We start from the raw sequence: 18,482 nt of genomic DNA on the forward strand, positions 1-18,482 counted from the left end.
TCCTAGCTCCAGACTTTGGTTGGAAGTGTTGAGCTTCCACTTGGATTTGAATGAACCACAAAAGGAAAACATATTATTCTCTTTTTTTTTTAGCACTCCTCACTCTTCACTCCCTTCTCTGCTTCCTTTCCTGGAAATCTGCTCCAATATAAGAAACCAAAATGGTGGCGCTTCCTTGATGAGAGCAGAGACGGAGTCACGGTGGGGCTCTTTAGGGGGATGGGGCGCTACGTACACTGCACTTGGCTGATCTCCTGATGAAAAGCACCTGAGAGATGGGGAACTGAGGTGTGCTTTATCATTGATGCTCCCCATTTCTTGACCACGTGGTAAGGACTCCTTCCACAGACACTGGCATTAAGCCTGGTGGGGACTGGAACAGCTTTGGGGCCGGGCAGCTCCAACTGGGGCCTACTGGGCCTTTAACTTTCCACACATGTGCACATATGTACAAGAACCCAGCAGACGGGCAGCGAGCAAGCTTGGGTAGCAGTCCACTGACCAGGTAGCAGTAGCTCTGAATAAATCACGGTGGCCTGGGCAGCAAATTTCGCTCCAGGGGATGGGGACTTAAACAAGGAGAAAAGGCGTTCACCCAACTTTTTCCTGAAGTGCCAGAGGAAAGAAACAGGTCAGTGGTGAATACAAAATTAGCTTTTGGCCAGTCTCCAAAGTCATTTGACCTATTTAGGAGTCATTGAGAACAAGCCAAAGGAAGCTCCGTAGCCTGCATCTTGATTTGTCAGGGGAGAAGAGAGAGGGGATGGACCACCAGGTGGCTGGAGTCCCTGAGTGGCTTATTCGGGAGCATATGAGTGAATATGGCTGGAACTCATGAGAAGGACTCTGGGACATTGACTTTGGGCCAGCTCCTGGCGCAACTTAGCAAGCAAATGATAACCCCAGCAGATGCACTGGTAATTGGTATGCCCATTCAGGCGCTCTGATCCTTGAAAGGACCATATCGGATTCTGAAAACCTTCCTACAGGTTAAACTTTTCTCCAAGACCCTTGTGTAAAAGGTAAACTCAGGCCAAGTCAGCAAGGGGAGTGTAGACGTGAGGGCTTCCATGAAGAGCAAAGCCACAAAAGTACTGAGGCCAACTCCACTCCAGTCTAGCAGGTTGGAGTTGGGAGTGGATGCTGTTGGTGCCCTGCCTGTATCTCCTTTATCAGCTGGCGCCCTCCTCCTCCAGCTGCTGGGAGTGTTGGCCATTGAAGGCTACAGCTGCCTTCCCCAGAGAATTGCTGTCTGCCAAATGGTGTAACCTGTATTCCAGAGCTCCCCGTGGGATCAGGCTGAACCAAATCTCCAGCTGAGGCCACATCCTTGCCGAGTCCCGTGCCCACCCCCCAGCTGCATCCTGCTTCCCTGTGCCCCCTCCACTGAGAGTACCCCCTCCATACTTCACTTGAATAAGAATCCCCATCGTAGACTTCGCTTCTAAGTAACCCAACCTAAGAGAGAGTTGGGGGGAGGGGGGGTATTTCAGAACAGTTCCAAACCTGACTACACATCAGAATCCCCAGGGTAGCTGTAAAAATACAGATTCCTAGGCCCTACACCCAGAGATTCTGATTCAGTGGGTCTAGGGTGGCGCCTGAGATACTGTAGTTTTCCTAAGTGGATCCTTGGTAATTTGAGTGCAGCCAGTCCTTTGACCAATGGGAACCACGCCTTCTAACTCATGGCATTACTTTCCTTCCTTAGATCTTTTAGGAAACATTTATTGATTGAGTTCGGGAACAAACCACACAATCTGTGAAAGGCACTAAGAAGGGGAGATTTTTTTTTTTCTGTTTTGCTTGTTTAATGCTTATACTTTTGAAGGATATAGAGCATCATTTACATTTCTTATTTGCATATCTTACTATCATTCATGTAGGTTATCACATTTGATCCTTAATATAGACAGAGTGGGTGCTATGGCCCCTAGATGACTGATGAGAAAACTGAGGGACAGAGAAGTACTATCAAAGGCCTGACATCCTAGTCTTATTGCCTTCCTCGCTTGGTCTGTAAGTCAGAATACTGTGATCCTGGTGTATAATCCACTTGGCATCAGGGCCTGGTCATATCAGGGAAATTTCTGACACGTAGAATGCTGAGCACCTCCATGACCACTGGGTCCTTCCTCGTCGCCCTCTGCCTTTGGCTCAGCTGATTCATTAGAGGTATCAAGTTGTTCCTTGGCTTGGGCCATCTGAGTCATCAATCTATCCATATGGGACTGGATGTCTGCCAGGATCTCAGTCACATGAGCCGTGGCCATTGCTTCCTGGATGTCCACTAAATGAAGGGCCTTCTGCTCCTCATCAGCAATCACTTTTTGAACTTTCTTAAATTCCTGCTGTATAAACACCTTCATCTGGTCCCGGGTTACTTTAGGGTCTGAGCTCTTGAACTTTAACCTTTCCACCAACTCTATCATAGCCGCCTTCAGTCCGCCTGAATCTTTGCTTCTTAGTTCTTCGAAGGCTTCGTCTAGGGTGGAGAGCTGGTGGCCCTGGTGTGCCCCAATGACTGGGCACAGGACGCAGATGAGCTGCTTATCTTCCTGGCAATAGGTACTCAGATCGAGCCCATGGTCCGGACACTTCCTCTTGGCCACTCTCTCCGCTTCCATTTCTATTTCTGGGTCAAATTCGCTTTCTGCCTCAGTTTCTCCCTCGGCCTCCGATTCTCCTTCCTCCTGGTTGTCTTCCTCTGCTTCGCTCTCTTGCTCATCCTCCATTTCTTCCTCACTGTCTTCCTCACTCTCGTCCTCGCTCTCCTCCTCCGTCTGACTCTCTTCTTCGGACTCACAGTCTTCCTCGGACTCGCTCTCTTCCCCCGCCTTGCTTTCTAGGGCCTTCTCGTTCTCTACCTGGGCCTCGACTTCTTCCTCTCCCGCCCCATCCCCCCGGGCTCCCGGGGTCCAGGCCTGGGCGGCTCCGTGGACGTACTCGGCCAGGTGGTGCCCGGGGAACTTCTGCCCGTGCGCCTCCGCGTGGCGGCGGCAGCAGTTGCAGAAGCCGCATTCCCGGCACACTTCCTCGGCTCCCGGAGCCTCGTCGGGCTCGCACTCATCACACGTGCCGTCGTGCGGCAGCTCCTCGAAGGCCGCGCCCCCTCCGGAGGCCATGTGGGAGCTGTGCCGCGGCCCGGGTCTCCGGGCTTCAGAGCTCGCCGCCTGGCCTCGGCGCGGCCTCCTCGCGTCCTCCTCTCCACCCGGGGCCCGTCCCGCAGACCGGCTGCGCCGTGTCCCGCAGCCTCGGCGCCGCTGCCACCTGTTCCCAGCAGCCCGCGCCCAGCCGAGGAGCACAGGGCCTCCCCACCGGCTCGGCAGCCTGGCGGCCGCTGCGCTTCCTCAGAAGGGGAGATTTAAGTAAAAGGATCCACAGTTCTTGGCAAGTCTCTTGAAGTCCAGCCTACTATGCTTGACTCTCAGAACTTTTTAAGCAAATCGTATCTTTACATTTTTTTCGTGTGTGTCCTGAAACGTAAAGGTCTGTCTGGTTGGGAACAGGGAGTCTCTTTTGAGGCATTGAGTTGCCATGGAGCTTTCCAAAAAGGGGCATTTGACCAAACTTAGAATTTAATTAAGGCTTTCCAGTCACCATGCTCAGAAGTATTAACGTCCTAACCCCTCCCCTCCCTGTTTCATTAACAGGCCTAGATTTTCTTTTATTGGTTGTGTGGATGATTTGGTGATGAAATTCAGAGAGAAATACTTTGTTCTGTTATCAGGGACCCTGAGATAGAAAGACTCATGAACAGGTTCTCATGAAAGACACAATATTGAGGAATTTTTTTAAAAACTCATTAATTAAATAACTGAATGAAGATGGTTCAGCCTGATGCAGAATAAGGGAACATTCTGAATTTTGCAACAATGATGATGATAATAGTGATAAGAATAGCAGCAAAACTTGCTATTGCTAAGATTTGTTTGAGTGTTTACTATGTATAAGGCCCAGCACTAATTACTTGGTCTGTATTATCTTTTTAATCCTCCCAGCAACTCTTTGAGGTAAATATATCCTTTGGGGATTAACAAAGGCTTCAAAAAGATGGAACTTTATTCCTCTCTTATGTAAAAGAAGTCCAGGGCTGGTATGGAGACCAAGGCTCCTTCCAGCTCTTGGTTCCACATCTTTGTGGCCGTCATCTTCTCGGTCCAAGATGGCTACTGGAGCTCCAGCCATCACATCATTGGCCCAAACAGAAGAATGAAAGAAGGAGCATGGCTCTTGTGTTCTAAAGAGATTTTTTAGAAATCCCACAGCACAATTGTTTTGATCTCATTGGCCACATAGCAGCCCCTAGTTACAAGGGAGGCCTGGACATGGAGCCTTTTGGTTGTCTGGCAATGGACCCAGTTTAAAAAATTGAGGTCAGCAGCCACATAGCACAGGGAGATCAGCTCAGTGCTTTGTGACCACCTAGAGGGGTGGGATAGGGAGGGTGGGAGGGAGACGCAAGAGAGAGGAGATATGGGGATATATGTACATGTATAGCTGATTCACTTTGTTATAAAGCAGAAACTAACACACCATTGTAAAGCAATTATACTCCAATAAAGATGTTAAAAAAATTGAGGTCTTATGAATTTGAAAGGGAAGGCAAATATGGAAGATTTAGTAGGAAATGAACCGTTTCTGCCATAGTAGGTAATATTCTTATCACCGTTTTGCAGATACGGAAAATGAGGCACTGAGAGACTGTGTGACTTAACCATGTTCACATAACTCATAGGCGGCAGAGCCACGGTAGGACCCCAATCTCTCTGACTCAAGGGTCCCTCTCTTCTTTTTTTTATTTTTTATTTTTATTTTTTTTTGGCTGCGTTGGGTCTTCGTTGCTGCGTGGGGGCTTTCTCTAGTTGCTGCGAGCAGGGGCTACTCTTTGTACTCTTTGTAGCGGTGCACGTGCTCCTCATTGCGGTGGCTTCTCTTGTTGCAGAGCACAGGCTCCAGGTGCGCTGGCTTCAGTAGTTGTGGTGCACGGGCTTAGTTGCTCCGCGGCATGTGGGATCTTCCCGGACCAGTGATCGAACCCATGTCCCCTGCACTGGCAGGCGGATTCTTAACCACTGCGCCACAGGGAAGTCCAAGGGTCCCTCTCTTAACTACTATTCCCTCCTGCTCTTTTGCTACTCCCTCCTGCTATTTTTGCTATTTTGTAAAACAGTTGTGTTTCCTTAGAGGTTCATTTATTCATTTCCTGTTTTCTTCCCAGTGTGCCTTTTACCCTCTTCTTTGCAAACATCCCAGCCGTGCTTCACAGCTCATCTCCAAGGCCCCAGAAAGCCCCTCCTTGCACCCCAAGCTGCTTTCTTCATTCAGTAAATATTTATTGAACACCTACTGTGTGCTAGGCACTGTTCTAGGCACTTGGGCTTCATCAGTGAAAAAAACAAAGACTCCTGCTAGCTTAATAGGTGTGTGATCTTGATCAAGTTCTTTAAGCTTTCTGAGCCTTGGTTTCCTCATCTGTAAAATGGGAATAATAACTCACTGCACAGGGTTATTGTAAGGGTTAAATAAGATACTATATGGAAAGCGCAGTCAGTGGCACGTCATTATATTTTGAAAAATGGTACCTATCGCCATCATTATGGTTGTTGTTCTGAACATGTCTGTCTTGCCCAATAGGCTGTAAACTTCTCATGGGCAGGAATAGTAGCCAAGGCCTCTGGTATCACCCAAATATCTTACTGACCAAAGATGGGGGGCTTAGTAAATGTTTGTTGAGTGGTTAAAAAGGGTCCTGGTGTGGAGAGAACTTCCTGTTTTCTTATGCTGCTAGATTTAGGAAACTGAGAAACAGACTAGGCCCCATAGGAACTTTTTTTTTTGCCTGATTTAAGCTGTGAGTTGTGGTGGGTGGTGTGCTAAAGAGAAACAAGACTGAAAAACCCGAACGCTAATCTCCTCCTCATACTCTCCTGGAAGGCCGCAGAAAGAGCATATATTCTTTTCCTTTTAGGGTTTTTTTTTTTTCACCTTCTCTGATAGATTGGGTGTCCCAGCAAGTCCTGCTGACCTCTTCTTGTGTTTTTTCTGTCTCCTAATTCTCTCCTCCATACTTCTCTATTGCTCACCTTGGTCTCTGCCACCTGTGGGAATAGTGCTGTTGGCCTACTGTCCACAGAAGAAACTTCCGGAAGTCCAGAGGCACTGTGCATCCGGGGTCCCAGAGCTGTTGCATTCTAGTCCCACAGGCAGACGCCCACAAAGAGCTAAGCAGCAATTCCATCAGGACCACGTGCCAGGTTTGCTGACCACTGAACTTCCTCCATTTTGTCTTCTCAGCCCAGCCTTCCCCTTGGCCCTTCTGCAAAGGTGAAAGGCAAGTTCACAGGATACGGGGCCTTCTTTCTTCCCTGACATCTGGTTTGATTCTGGGCCGCTAAATAGTGGCTTTGCCATGAACAACAAAAGCTAATTCACTGTGGTTTTTAAACACCAAGTGCAAATATTTTTCCTTTTCAGCTTGGGGTCACTGGAAGGGAAAAAACAGGGCTGAGAAGGAGACTAACATTTTAAAAACTCTTATGACTTCCCATAGAAAATAAAACAACGGCCTCATTTCCTTCCATCCATGAGTCTTTTTATGAGTGATTGTTGTTTGAGGCAAGACTGGGAATCCAAAGGTTTTTAAAGACTTTGTTAGCTTGGTTTTCGACTCAGAAGCCCACCGTGAGTGCTTTTAAGGGCCCGCACGAACCCCAGGAAAGCCCAGGGCCACCCTCTCTGCTTTCTCTCTGCTCCGTCTCCCTCCCTGGCTGGCTTTCCCTCTCCCTTCTCTCCAGCCCTCCGGATTCGAGGAGGCGAGGGCCAGGCCAGCCACTGATGCTGCTCACACGTGTTTGGAAGGCTGAGGAATCGGTCTGGCTCCGGGTTCCAGGCAGACTTTCTGTTGATCTGGGCTGTCCTAACGCATCCCAAGCCTCGCACCCAGCAGTTCCTCTTCGGACGCGAAGTCGCCCCTTCTGGCTCTCGCTGCACGTGGTTATGGAGCAGGAGAAGGGAGCTGACGCTGTTAGTGTGTCAGCGTTCTCTCTGGACTGCAGAACAAACGCTCTTCTCGGACTTCCCCTTCGTTCCTCTCCTTTCCTTCTCTCCTCCCTCCAGCTTTTGTGCATGGATTCAGTTGCTGGGTTCAGGTGGGAGGTGAAGCATGTGCTGGGATGACATAAAGGCTGTGAGAGCAAAGCGGTCGAAGTCTCTGACTTCTCCCTTTCTTGCCAAGAGGACGATCTGAACAGGCTCCAGGATGGCTGATGTTTGTGAAAGGGTTCGCAGATACTTGCCATGTACTATTACTGTTGTCATTGGCCTCACAAGAGTCTAACGTGTTGATACAGGTGGTGTGTGCGCTGGGGCCGGGAGGGGATCCGATATTGATTTGCAACCTGCAAAGAGCAAACTTCAGTTGTATCCTGCCCCTCATCCTTTCAGCGTGTGCACAAATATTTGCAGACCTGTTGAGTGGCTCAGCCTCGCACCAACCTAGCATTTTTTCACAGCCAAGTGAACCAGCCCCAGCCTGGTGAGGAGAATGGGGGGAGGGGGAGCGGCGTGGGGCAGCCGTGGGGTGATGGGATGGAGTGTATCCCTTCTCGCGGCTGGATAGTTGGCACCGGGGGCTGGGCTGCCGTGGTTCCCTGAGTGTGAGTGTTTGGCCAGCTTCCTGTCTCTGGCGGCGTGCTAACAGTTGCCATAGCCACGTGGCACGTGGCAGAGCTTCTCCAACTGGCAGGGCCTGAGAGTCTGCATTTCTAGCAAGCTCCCAAGTGAGGCCGGTGCTGCCGACTCCCTGGCCTATATTGCACTTGGAGCAGGGAGGCTGTAAAAAAGTACCACTGCTTTGGGAACTCCTCCGGGGCTGAGGAAGGAGAGTGCAGCTAAGCCCCTCCTCTGGAGACAGGGTGTGTCGGAGGCTGCCCTGGAGTCCTGATTTGCCATTCAAGTGAACCCCGGAGGGATCAGCAGCTGGCCCAGCACTTGGGTGAGACCATCTCCCCCTCCAGGGGGGAGTCCCGGAGGCAGCGCAGATGTTCTGTGAAAATCTGCCACCCTCCTTGCCGAAGGTTGCCCTCTCTCGCCCTCCCACCCCCCTGCTCTGCCTGCCGACTTAAGCAGATCAGCTTTCAGCTCCCTGGGACTCCAAGAGGGCTTTGGATGAAAGAAAAGGCCCGTCCTTAAGAAGCAGAGCGGGAATCCAAGCATGCCTCTCGCCTGCTGCATGCCCAAGAATGCAGGTATTTGGGGTTTGCAGCATTTCCTGGCAAGACAAAGGGGAAGGGGAGCCGGCGTTGTGGGGGGAGGAGGCCGGCCTACTGGGAGAGGGGCTGGCGCTGCAGCAGCGTCCTATTCTGCGGGGAATGAGGAGAAAGCGAGCCCTTTCACAGGAACAGACGTGAGCAAGGGAGGCCATGCCTGACCCTCAGGGATGACCTTCACATTTGTGCTCAGCGGCTCCTAAGCTCTGGGGACTTTGGGTTGTTCTTTCTGGCTGGCCAACTTGGCAACTTTGTGTTCCTTCTGAGGTGCTGGACCACTTAAGACAGAGAGGACAAGCCTTTCTTCCTCCTCCTCTTCTGCTCTGACGGTGGCCTGTTTTCCAAGAGGGCCCAGAGGGTATCCCAAGGTGCGGTCAGGGCAGGATACTCAGGCTCTGGCCTGGGCGGCTGGGGGAGGCTAGGCTCGGCCCCGCGTCCTGCACCGGCTGGCGCTGGGCCTAGCCTGCTGGTCCCTCGCTTCTCCATCACCCCGCCCCCGCTGTCTTGTTGGAACTCCTCAGTATCCTGCCTTCATCCTGAGATCACACACAGAGATTTCTGTCTCTCCCTGTGGCCCCCAAGCAGCCCTGAACTGGGAGTCCCCAGACCCAAGTTCCCCAATGTCTAGTTTCTATTCCACCTTCAATGGCCTTAACCTGTTCGGGGCCATCTTGACTTCTTTGGTCGTAAACCCCCTTCCTGATAGTCCATCACTACATAAGGTCAGGCACACAATTGAACCTGTTTGAAAAGTGTTGAACTGTTTGCACTATTCGTCCTGCACTGCGGTTAGTCCTTCCATTTTAACTCAGGCTCCTGCATGGCAGGGACAGTGCCTTTCTTATATTTCTTCTAGAGACGCCACCACCATCCCCGTCACGGAGAGCACTCAGCAGGGCAGGGGCGGCGTGATGGCTGAAGCTGGCGCTCTCCTTGGCCCGGCTAAGCCACCTGAGTGCACGTTTGCCTCCACTGTCTCTGCGGAGACTGAGGCAGTGCGTGGCCACGCTCTAAGGACCACGCGTTGGCCTAACCACTACCAACATGGTCATCTGCAGCCCTGCTCAGTGACAGTGTTGTTCCGCCCTGCCATCTGACAACACTCCCTCTGAGTTGCTTTTCCAGGTGTGGTGAGGAGGAGGAAACAGGCCTGTGGACCAGGCAGCTTCTGGTGGGCACCACTGAACCTGTGTCAGCCGCTTCAGGGCATCGCGGTTTCCGAATTCGGGGGGGGGGGAGAAGTTGTTCAATCCGCATCTCAAATATCACATATGCTTACGATAAACAGCCATTATTTGATGTGCAGGCCACACCTCAGGCCAATTCAGTCAGAATCTCTGGGGATGGACCCCGGCATCAGTGCGTCTCTTTAAAAGCTCCCCAGATGGAGTCCAGCGTGCAGCCAGGGTTGAGAACCACTGCCTTAGGTAAGAAGTAAGACGTTCGCTCCCACTCTAGCCCCCACTTTCCCTCAGGGAACCGAGTGAGACAGTTCAGGACCTCAATTCGCACATTTTCATGAGGATCAGTGGACTCAGGGGAGAGTGAACGGCCAGGTAGTGTTCATCAGGCTGGAAGGACTAAGTAATGGGAGGGGGTGTCAAAGGAATAAGGGCCCTCCAGGTGCCTGCCAGACGTTTCCAGTCTGTGCTCAAGGAGAAAGATGGGGAAAAGACCTTTAGGACAGCTTGACCCAGTTTTCCTTGGAGACTTGAAGATCCAAGGCATGGGGGTTGCTGGCAGGCCACGGAGGGATGGAGAAGGTTGCAGGGCCACATGGCAGAGGGCTCAAGCTTCTCAGAGCTGCTGGCACTTTGTGAACTTGGCCATCTTCTGGCATTAGTTTCAGCAAGGTCATGGTACCCCCGCCAGCTGTGGACAGCTCACAAGTGGGGAGACCAGGCCCTTAATCAAAGATGCCTCCAAGTAGGACTTGGCAGATATTGCATTCAGCACAATAAAAGCTGAGGGGAAAATGACTGCTTTTTGCTTCAACACAAATTTTATTACACCAGGTTTCATTATAAAAATGTAATAGTTTTGGTTGTGTGTTTATTACATAAACAGTAGAGTTACTCTGATCTTCACCATCTTTCAAACCAGAATCTCAAAGGGAGTTTTATTTACTAGATTTAAAGCCATGGAACAATTGTTTCATACGATTGCCTTATAAGCACAGGAATAATTCAGGGAAAAATAAAACTCTCTGCTTTCTTTCCTCCTCAGCCCCTGCTGAATCTCCCCAACCCAGAGGCAGGCACAGCCATGTGCTGACCATGGTAGATCCTGTAGCTGATAAGCTATATCTGGGTAGACTTCAATGGGATAGTGCGGTCTTCAGGAGGAGAGGAGAGTGGGACTCAAGCTTCAGGCTCCTGTTGGGTGTCATGGTGGCTTGGACAGGTGTGAGAACCACTTAAGCTGATCAGGCAAGATCTTAGGGCCCAGACCCCTACGCCAACCCCTAGTCAGGGGCCAGAGGGCCCAACAGCTAATGCCATTATTTATGCCCTGATCTCTGGGCATTCATATTTACCAGAAGCGAAGCTTTCACATTAGTATGAATGTCAGCTCAGGTCCATTGGTTCGTTCCTGGGAACTCCACATTCAGAGGGAGTGAGGTGTAGACTGCCACCATCTTATGACAAAGTCTGTTTTGTCCATTTTATTGGTGTTGTCCATTTTTAATTCATTTATCTGGTTTTATATCCACTTACTTGAGATTTTAAACTTTTTTTTTCTATTTCTTAAGTTGAATCCTTAATTTAAGAAATAAATATGAGAATTGATAGCTATAACTTGACCTCAGAGTACAGCTTTGGTAATTTCCATTGGTTTTACTATGTGGGCTCGTTGTTAAGGGTTTCATCTTCTAGATAGTTAGGTTTTATGAGAGGCAGCATGGTGTGGGGATGCTTTAGTATCTGCCAGATCTGGATTTGAATCCTTACTCTGCCATTTATCAGTTGTGTGACTTTGGTCAAGTTACAGTTGCAACTTTCTTATTTCTAAAATAGAGAGGGTAAAAATCTGCCTTGTATATTCCTTAAATGAGGAAGAAATGAAAGAATGCAGGCAAAGGACTTAGCATAGCTCACCTAGTAACTGCTCCATCCATAGTAGCTAGGGATAATAATCATATTTAAAATAATATGCCTTTGGCACAGGCAAAAGCTTCATGACTGGGAAGCTGCTCCCCATTTGCATGTCTTAGGCAGAGGGCCAGGACAGTGGGCATCTTTTCTGGATCAACCCACTTATCCTAATGTCCTCCAGAGGCACTAGCAGATGGGACATGAAAATACCAACAGTGTGCCTAGGGAAGGGCATGCAGCCAAGTGTTACACTGGATTGAGCATGCTGAGGCAAGCCAGGAAAAAACTCGGCATAACACAAAAATTCACCATTGAGAAATTCCTCCAAAATTTCTTAGTCTCTGTCTCTTGTGGAATGTTCCTCAGTAGAATATTTAAGCTGCTCTGTCCCAGACCTGGCTTCTTTCCCGGCTACCCAACTAGGTCACTTCCCACTCTGTAAGGGCCTTGACTGCTTGGCATGGCCAGGGCCTTGAAGGAGGCGAGCATCGGGGGAGGTAAACTTTATGGGGAAGCATCTCTGTGCAGGGCACCAGGCTTGGCTGTGGGCCTCAGACATGACTAAGACACTGTTCTGCCCTTGAGGACTTCCAAGTCAGAAGGATACTGACCCATGAGCACCAGAAAGGCTGGTCACAGTACCTCAGGGCCCAGCCACAGGAAGAAGGGACCAACTCTCCCTCGTCGGGTGTGGCATGGCAGGCCAAGTGTAGCCGATGGAGCCAGGGGACCTTTGAACTGACTACGTTAGGGTAAATCGGTTAAGGTGTATCAAGTTTTGGGTGGATTTTTGTTTGTGGGGTTTTTTGTTTGCTTGTTTGCTTGTGTGTTCTGTCTTGTTTTTGAGAACACGATAGAATGAGCTCACTCTGATGATCTTCAAAACTAAAAAAGAAGTACCTAGTTTCTAAAACCAAGTGAAACATCTTTTATAGAGTCAGTATTTTGCAGAAAATCAAAGCCTATTTGCTTGGGATTGATTCTTGCCTTCTCTAAGTCGGGGGTGGGGTGGTGGAGAGGTAGAGGAGATGGTAAGATTAAGGAGGGCTAAGGCTGCAGAAAGCCAGAAGCAAGTGTAATCTGCTGTCCACACTCTACGCTGCACAACCTGTCTGTATGTAAACTTACGTGGAAGTTACTTGTCTGTGATTAAGGCAGAATCTTTGGGTCTTCTCTGAAACTGACCTGTGCTTCTGAATAGTCTGTCGGGTAGCCTGGCTCTCTCCCTCCTGGGTGCCTCTTTTTGGGTCAGCAGGGATACTGAGAAAGTCTACTCTCCTGAGGGATGCTGGCCTTGCATGTGGCTGTAACTCACTGACCTTGAGTGTGGTGACAACCACTGGCTCCCAAAATGGCAGAAAGGAGATGTGGAAGGGAATTCATCTCAGCCATATCCTCTCACATCTGAAACACAGGACTGGTTCTTCAGCATCCAGAGGCCAAATGTCAAACACCAATAAGGGGAAAGATGCACATGTTTCCTCAGCTTTGAGGAACTGAGGCCTCCCAGGAATGTTATCTTTGCTCACTTCTGGCCCCCACTCTACAACAGAGCGAGGAAGACGTTTTGATTTATTCGTAAAGATAGAGTAAATCACTCTTCTCTCACCACCTCGTCTTTGTGTTATGCTTGCCATGGATGGCATTTGGCCTTTAACAACTAGGATCCCTCTTCCATCTAAGTTTTTATCCCTGGAAACCTTCACCAGCAAGATAGAGCTGGATGATTAATTTTGAAATAAGGATGTGCTCGAGAACAGGCTAGGGGCACACATCAACAGCCACAGGGCCCTTGGCTTAAATGGTTAATAAATTACTCATCCCAACTAATGCAGGCCTATAGCTCCTGCTCCGAAAGCCAGAGGTGATGATGGGGGCCACGGGTTTCTGGTACTTTCCACAGCTACCTTGGAAAGCAAGCAAAATGGCCAGCTGGGAGAATTAAGATTAATTGTGTACTGAATGCTTTTCCTTGAAAAGAAGTTGACTTGTAGCTTTTCTTGATTAGCCTTTTTATTTTTCCCTTCTGCCTCTCTCCTCATGGCATTTACTTGCTTCTGCTGCTGCCACTGCTGCTGCTGCTGCTGCTTTTTTTTTTTTTTTTACACTAAAGACATCATGGGCAAGAAGAGGAGATTTTATTTTGAAGAACAATGATCACATTAACAAGGTGACAGCAGATAAGCTAAAAGTCACTCCATTTTCTGCTGGGGAAAAATGTGCTTTGCTGCCAAATCACATCCGCTTCTCTTTGTCTCCTTTTAGAGGAGGGTGGCCAGCCCAGCCACTGATGGACTCAAAAGAAATCACTGGCAGATAAGATACACCCTTGATTCATATAAGAAGGGAAGCTTTTGAGTTCAATGATAAAAAAAATGACTTCCTTTCCTGTTCCACGGCATTCTTGTGGCTGGAACTCTCTGTACAACGGTGACATTTCTCTACCCTTGGTCCAGAGTATCAAGCAGAAAATAACTATGAAATTTGAAACTTGGTAAAAGGCGAAAATCCAACTCATTGCGGTTTAATAGATATCTAGGCCTGGATCAGACTCTGTAGGTACAGGATCTCCCTACATCCTGCTCTATATTGGGGGCAAAACTGAGGACTCACCCTACCTTTAAGGTATTGTAGCCACACCCAAAGACCCAACCAGCACTCAGTGAAAGAGCAGTCAAACCAAACTGGTGTATGACTACGAGTCCAAGCATGTCTATTAAAAAACAGACAAACCAACCAACCAAGCTTCAGAATGACTGAAGAGAAAGTGAATGAGGGATGGAGGAGGTGAAGAGGGAAAGGGAAGGAGGCTCCCTGAAGGAGGTGAGATTTATGTTGATGGATTGGTAGGAATTTGTTGGCCAGGAGAAGCATTCCAGGGTCATAGCTCTCTAAGCTGAGGTTCCTTTGGCAAAATCTCATAGGCTTGTTGTGAAGACTGAATGATGTAATGAAAATAAAGCACAGAGCACAGTGCTTGGCACATGATAAGGACTGAATAACTGTTTGCTGTCGTCATCATCATCATCATCAGGAGATGGTGTTGTGAGTAAAACTTGCAGGGTCCTTCCTAGGGAAGGGAGGCTATTAGAGGTCCTTTTCCCTCTAATTTTACCCCTTTTTCTGAGACTTGACTCTCATCTTTAATATCTTGGCAGACTTTGGTCAATATTAGTTCACCTCCGGCAAAATGAAAGCAGATTCAGCCAAGTATCAACAGATGTTTTTAACGCTACTCCATTTCTCAATATAACACCTTAAACACTGGTTTATAATTTCAGTAGTGGGTGGATATTTGCACGGAGGTATAAATATAAAACCAATGGCTTATGCTAGCATTTCTCTTGGGTCTTTGTTTTCAACAACTCATTTCAGCAACTTCAAAAAATATTCACTCGATATTTTTTTCTTCTAATCTGTTTATCCTCCTGTGGTTTCATTTGGGTCACAAAGGAAAGGTATTTCTGGAAAGAAGCAATGAAACTTATTTCTTCTAAAGTTTAGCAGTTACAATAGAAGGCTAAGTACTTTGCATCATAAATGATTAATATACTGTTTTTGAGAGGGGTCTGTCCATTGACATTGGGGGCTGAGGAGATTTGGGGCCCAGAGGTTGGGGAAAACCAGGATGTTAATATTAAAAGTCATTTAATGGCCCCTTACTCTGTGCTCAGCAGGGCCATGCAAATTGCTCTGTCACAGTCGCTCCTCATCACAACCCTCTGAGGCAGGCACAATTATGCTCGTTCCCTAGATGAGGAAAATGAGGCTTAGGGTATTTACATAACTTGCCCAAGATTACAGCTCAGACGATACAGAGCCAGGACTTGGACGCTAGTCTGTCTGGTTCCAAAGCCCAGGCTTTTTACCACCAGGTTATACTGCCTGTAAGGATTTGAAAATAATGACTCCGAACTAAATGTGGGAGTGATATTTTTAGGTTATCATGCAGGTTAAGAGTTAAAAGATGTGCTATGGCTTACGCTACAGTCTCTGCTTAGGTCATCCAAAGTGAAGGAAACTTAGTTTTTATTTGAAGGAGCAAAAACCGATCAGCAGAGATGGCCCCGACCAAAATATGAGACTGTGAGCTGAGGTGTCAGACAAGGGACAGAACCAGTAGTGTCCCGTGTCTTCAGAAAACAAGAGTGGAGTAGGTAAGGCCTTTGACTTTCTCTTTCAGTTCCTAAGCTAGTTAACTTGACTGCCTGTAACTGATATATTTATTACCCAGCATTGTTTATCAGTGACATATTGTCCAAATATTCATTTCCTAGGAGAGGGTTGTAAATGTCTTCTGGAATCATAAAAGGTGATGGATTCACAAGTGCTAGAGGTGGTGGCAGGTCAAGGAGTTACAATGCAGGATTTCCCACGCCGCTGCTTGCAAGTGTCGGCAGTTCACATGTTGTTTCTCAGTGGTGAGAAAGGGGATAGTCTGTCCTCTGATGTCCTAACTTCAGCGTCCTGGTGAAGGTGTTTGCAGGGATTATACTTTATCTCATTCAAAGTTTTTGAGCAAAGTACCAAGTAGCAGGTATGATTACAGCTCTTCCTGGAGTTGCAAAAATCTGATTTTAAATGTCTCCCTTCTACACTTGGCCATCTTCATACCATCATCTGCTTTCCCAGAGTTCCCAAGGCCACTTGCTCTGGATAGCTACCCAGCTGCTCTGTGCTGACAGCACTACTTGTTGGTTAGAACAGAGAACTCCTGGACTCATCATCCTTTCTAGTACTTTGAGATGAAAATGCATGTGTCTCTGAAGTTCCCTACGCCAGCCGGGAAAACTCTTGTTTTCTGAAGACACGGGACACTACTGGTTCTGTCCCTTGTCTGACACCTCAGCTCACAGTCTCATATTTTGGTCGGGGCCATCTCTGCTGATCGGTTTTTGCTCCTTCAAATAAAAACTAAGTTTCCTTCACTTTGGATGACCTAAGCAGAGACTGTAGCGTAAGCCATAGCACATGCAAAATTGTTTGCATTTTCTCATCACATCACGCTGTCTCACACACCCCCAGGCCGGTATACACTGTTCCCTCCCTAGAATGTTTTTGTGACCAGTTTCATACTAGTCCGTTTGGAAGCCTTGGCTTAAGCATCACCTTCTTTGGGAAGCCCTTCCTGAAATTGCCCAGGGGGATTTTGACATCTCCCCTTCCATAGCCCGTATGCTATACATGCCTATATTTTAGTGGTGCTTCCAAGGGCAGGCAGAGGATGAACTAGTACCCCTAAGGTGGAGATGGAGACGGGTAGACTCAGGTATGGCCCAAAGCAGCCTTCCAGAGATCTTTAAGATTTCTTATTGTATGCATCTATAAAATCTGCACTATTCTCTACATTGTTTAATATAAAACAATCTCCCCCCAAACAATTATTGAGTAGAACTAGTGGTCCAGGAAGATTCCCCACATTTATCCTGTGGCTTCCTGAACCCTCAGGCACAACACACTGTATCTCGGGAGTATGTGTAAGTCCCTCTGAAAACCGTGTATAGCACAGTGTCTTTCTAGTCGGCTGTTCTATGAGCTTCTTCAGAGCAGGGACTAGGTCTTTCATCTCTGCTATAATATTTATAAGATTTTAGATACTCAAAAAATTTTTCTTGAATGAGTGAATCTTTCTAGTGATCTTGGGCATAATAAAGAACCAGTGTTATTAATCCTCAAAGAGATAAGACACTCCAGTGTAGACCCCAAGGTCTCCATCAGCCCACTATTCTGTCTAGTTATTCTTGCATTTCATTGGGCACTGGCATTTAAGATTAATTTTTAAAACCATCTTCTGGAGTTATGTTAACATTTATTCACTACCATGATACCGGTATTGTTTTCCACTCTTGTTCATGGCAAATGCATATTTCCCCAGCAATACTGTGGAAGAAAGAAGGCTTGATGGGCAAACTTGGAACTCTAAATGCTATTTGTCACTTCTTTTCCATGGGAAAATTTGTCTTGAATTAAAAAGAAAAACTTAGAGATGAACTCTGGAACACTCTGAGGCTGGAGACTGACTGTATTCAAGCTTCTGTTTATAGGGCTTACTGCCCACAGCCTGAGGGAAGGGGAAGGAGGCCTAAAGCCAGAGTCACAAAGTGACATCCAGAATCACTGGAGTGGTCGGGGATGACCTCAGATTGGTCCTTCCTTCGGGTCTCTCGGGTTCTACCAGCGTCATCATTGGGCTACCTTGGGTGTGTAATGTACATCCCAGGAAGCCAGAAACATTCATTCTTACACATTCTACTGACATTTGCACCTGTATGATCCTAAAACTCTTGTTTCTCTCAGGTTCAGACAAATGAACACCTGAAGCATCTGTTATCTCTCCTTTAAAAAGAAACTCAATTTAAAAAATCTAAAGTTTCTTAATAAATATTTGAGTAAAGGAGCTCCTCTGTGCAAAGCAACTATCAACACATGATCCATTTATTATGAAATTATTCTTCAGAAACTTCCCACTGGTACCCTTCCTTCTTTAGAAATCAGTTACTCTTCGTAGAAATGCAACACCCTGCAAGAACAGGCCAAACTATGCCTCAGCTGTCCTCTGTGTCACACTCCAGCTGGCTTCTCTAGTGTAGCTTCTGGTACATCATAGGGAGCGCACCCGGTCATTTCTCTTTCTGTTGTTCAACTTGACCCCATCCTTAAATGAAGAAACCTTCCCTCCCAGTTGGGCACGTAATAACTATTTTTCCGTTTCCTCTGATCTGGATGTTTCAGTTCTGATTCCACCTGGAAGGCAACTCATGGAGGTCCCAGCCCAGAGCCTGAATCCATGTTCTTAAACTGGGCAAAGCTGTTGGGAAGCGGGGTCAGAGCCTGAACTGGGAGAAGCTGCAAACACTGGTATAGAGAGGGTTGTTTTTTTTTTTTTTTAATTCATAAAGTTTCTCAGTAAAACATCGCCTTTTCTGGAACATAATTAGTACGTGTTGAACCACAAATGTAGAAAGATCATTGAGGGTACAGACCAACATATGTTCACAGAGCTACAAAGAAGGTTTCTCTCTTTCTCCTTTTCCTTTACATGCTCCTTATAAAACCTTGCCAGAGTCAACTAACAGGGACCCCCTTTCATCACATACACTTTTTCCCAAGAAGTAAA

At 47.7% G+C, this 18,482-nt stretch overlaps 2 protein-coding genes across 3 annotated transcripts in view; one reads left to right on the forward strand and one right to left on the reverse strand.

Moving 5' to 3' along the window:
* Nucleotides 1–3,218, reverse strand: part of LOC103016224 (tripartite motif-containing protein 44) — a 238,848-nt gene extending 235,630 nt beyond the window's left edge. The window contains exon 1 of the mRNA XM_057538573.1: nucleotides 2,114–3,218. Coding sequence (XP_057394556.1) covers nucleotides 2,114–3,125 — 1,012 coding nt within the window. The 5' untranslated portion in view covers nucleotides 3,126–3,218. The remainder of the gene's footprint in view (nucleotides 1–2,113) is intronic.
* Nucleotides 1–18,482, forward strand: part of NHS (NHS actin remodeling regulator) — a 353,067-nt gene that overhangs the window by 237,166 nt on the left and 97,419 nt on the right. The gene's annotated exons all lie outside the window — the stretch shown is intronic.

This window comes from Balaenoptera acutorostrata, chromosome X, assembly GCF_949987535.1.
Source record: "Balaenoptera acutorostrata chromosome X, mBalAcu1.1, whole genome shotgun sequence".
Classification (NCBI taxonomy): domain Eukaryota; kingdom Metazoa; phylum Chordata; class Mammalia; order Artiodactyla; family Balaenopteridae; genus Balaenoptera; species Balaenoptera acutorostrata.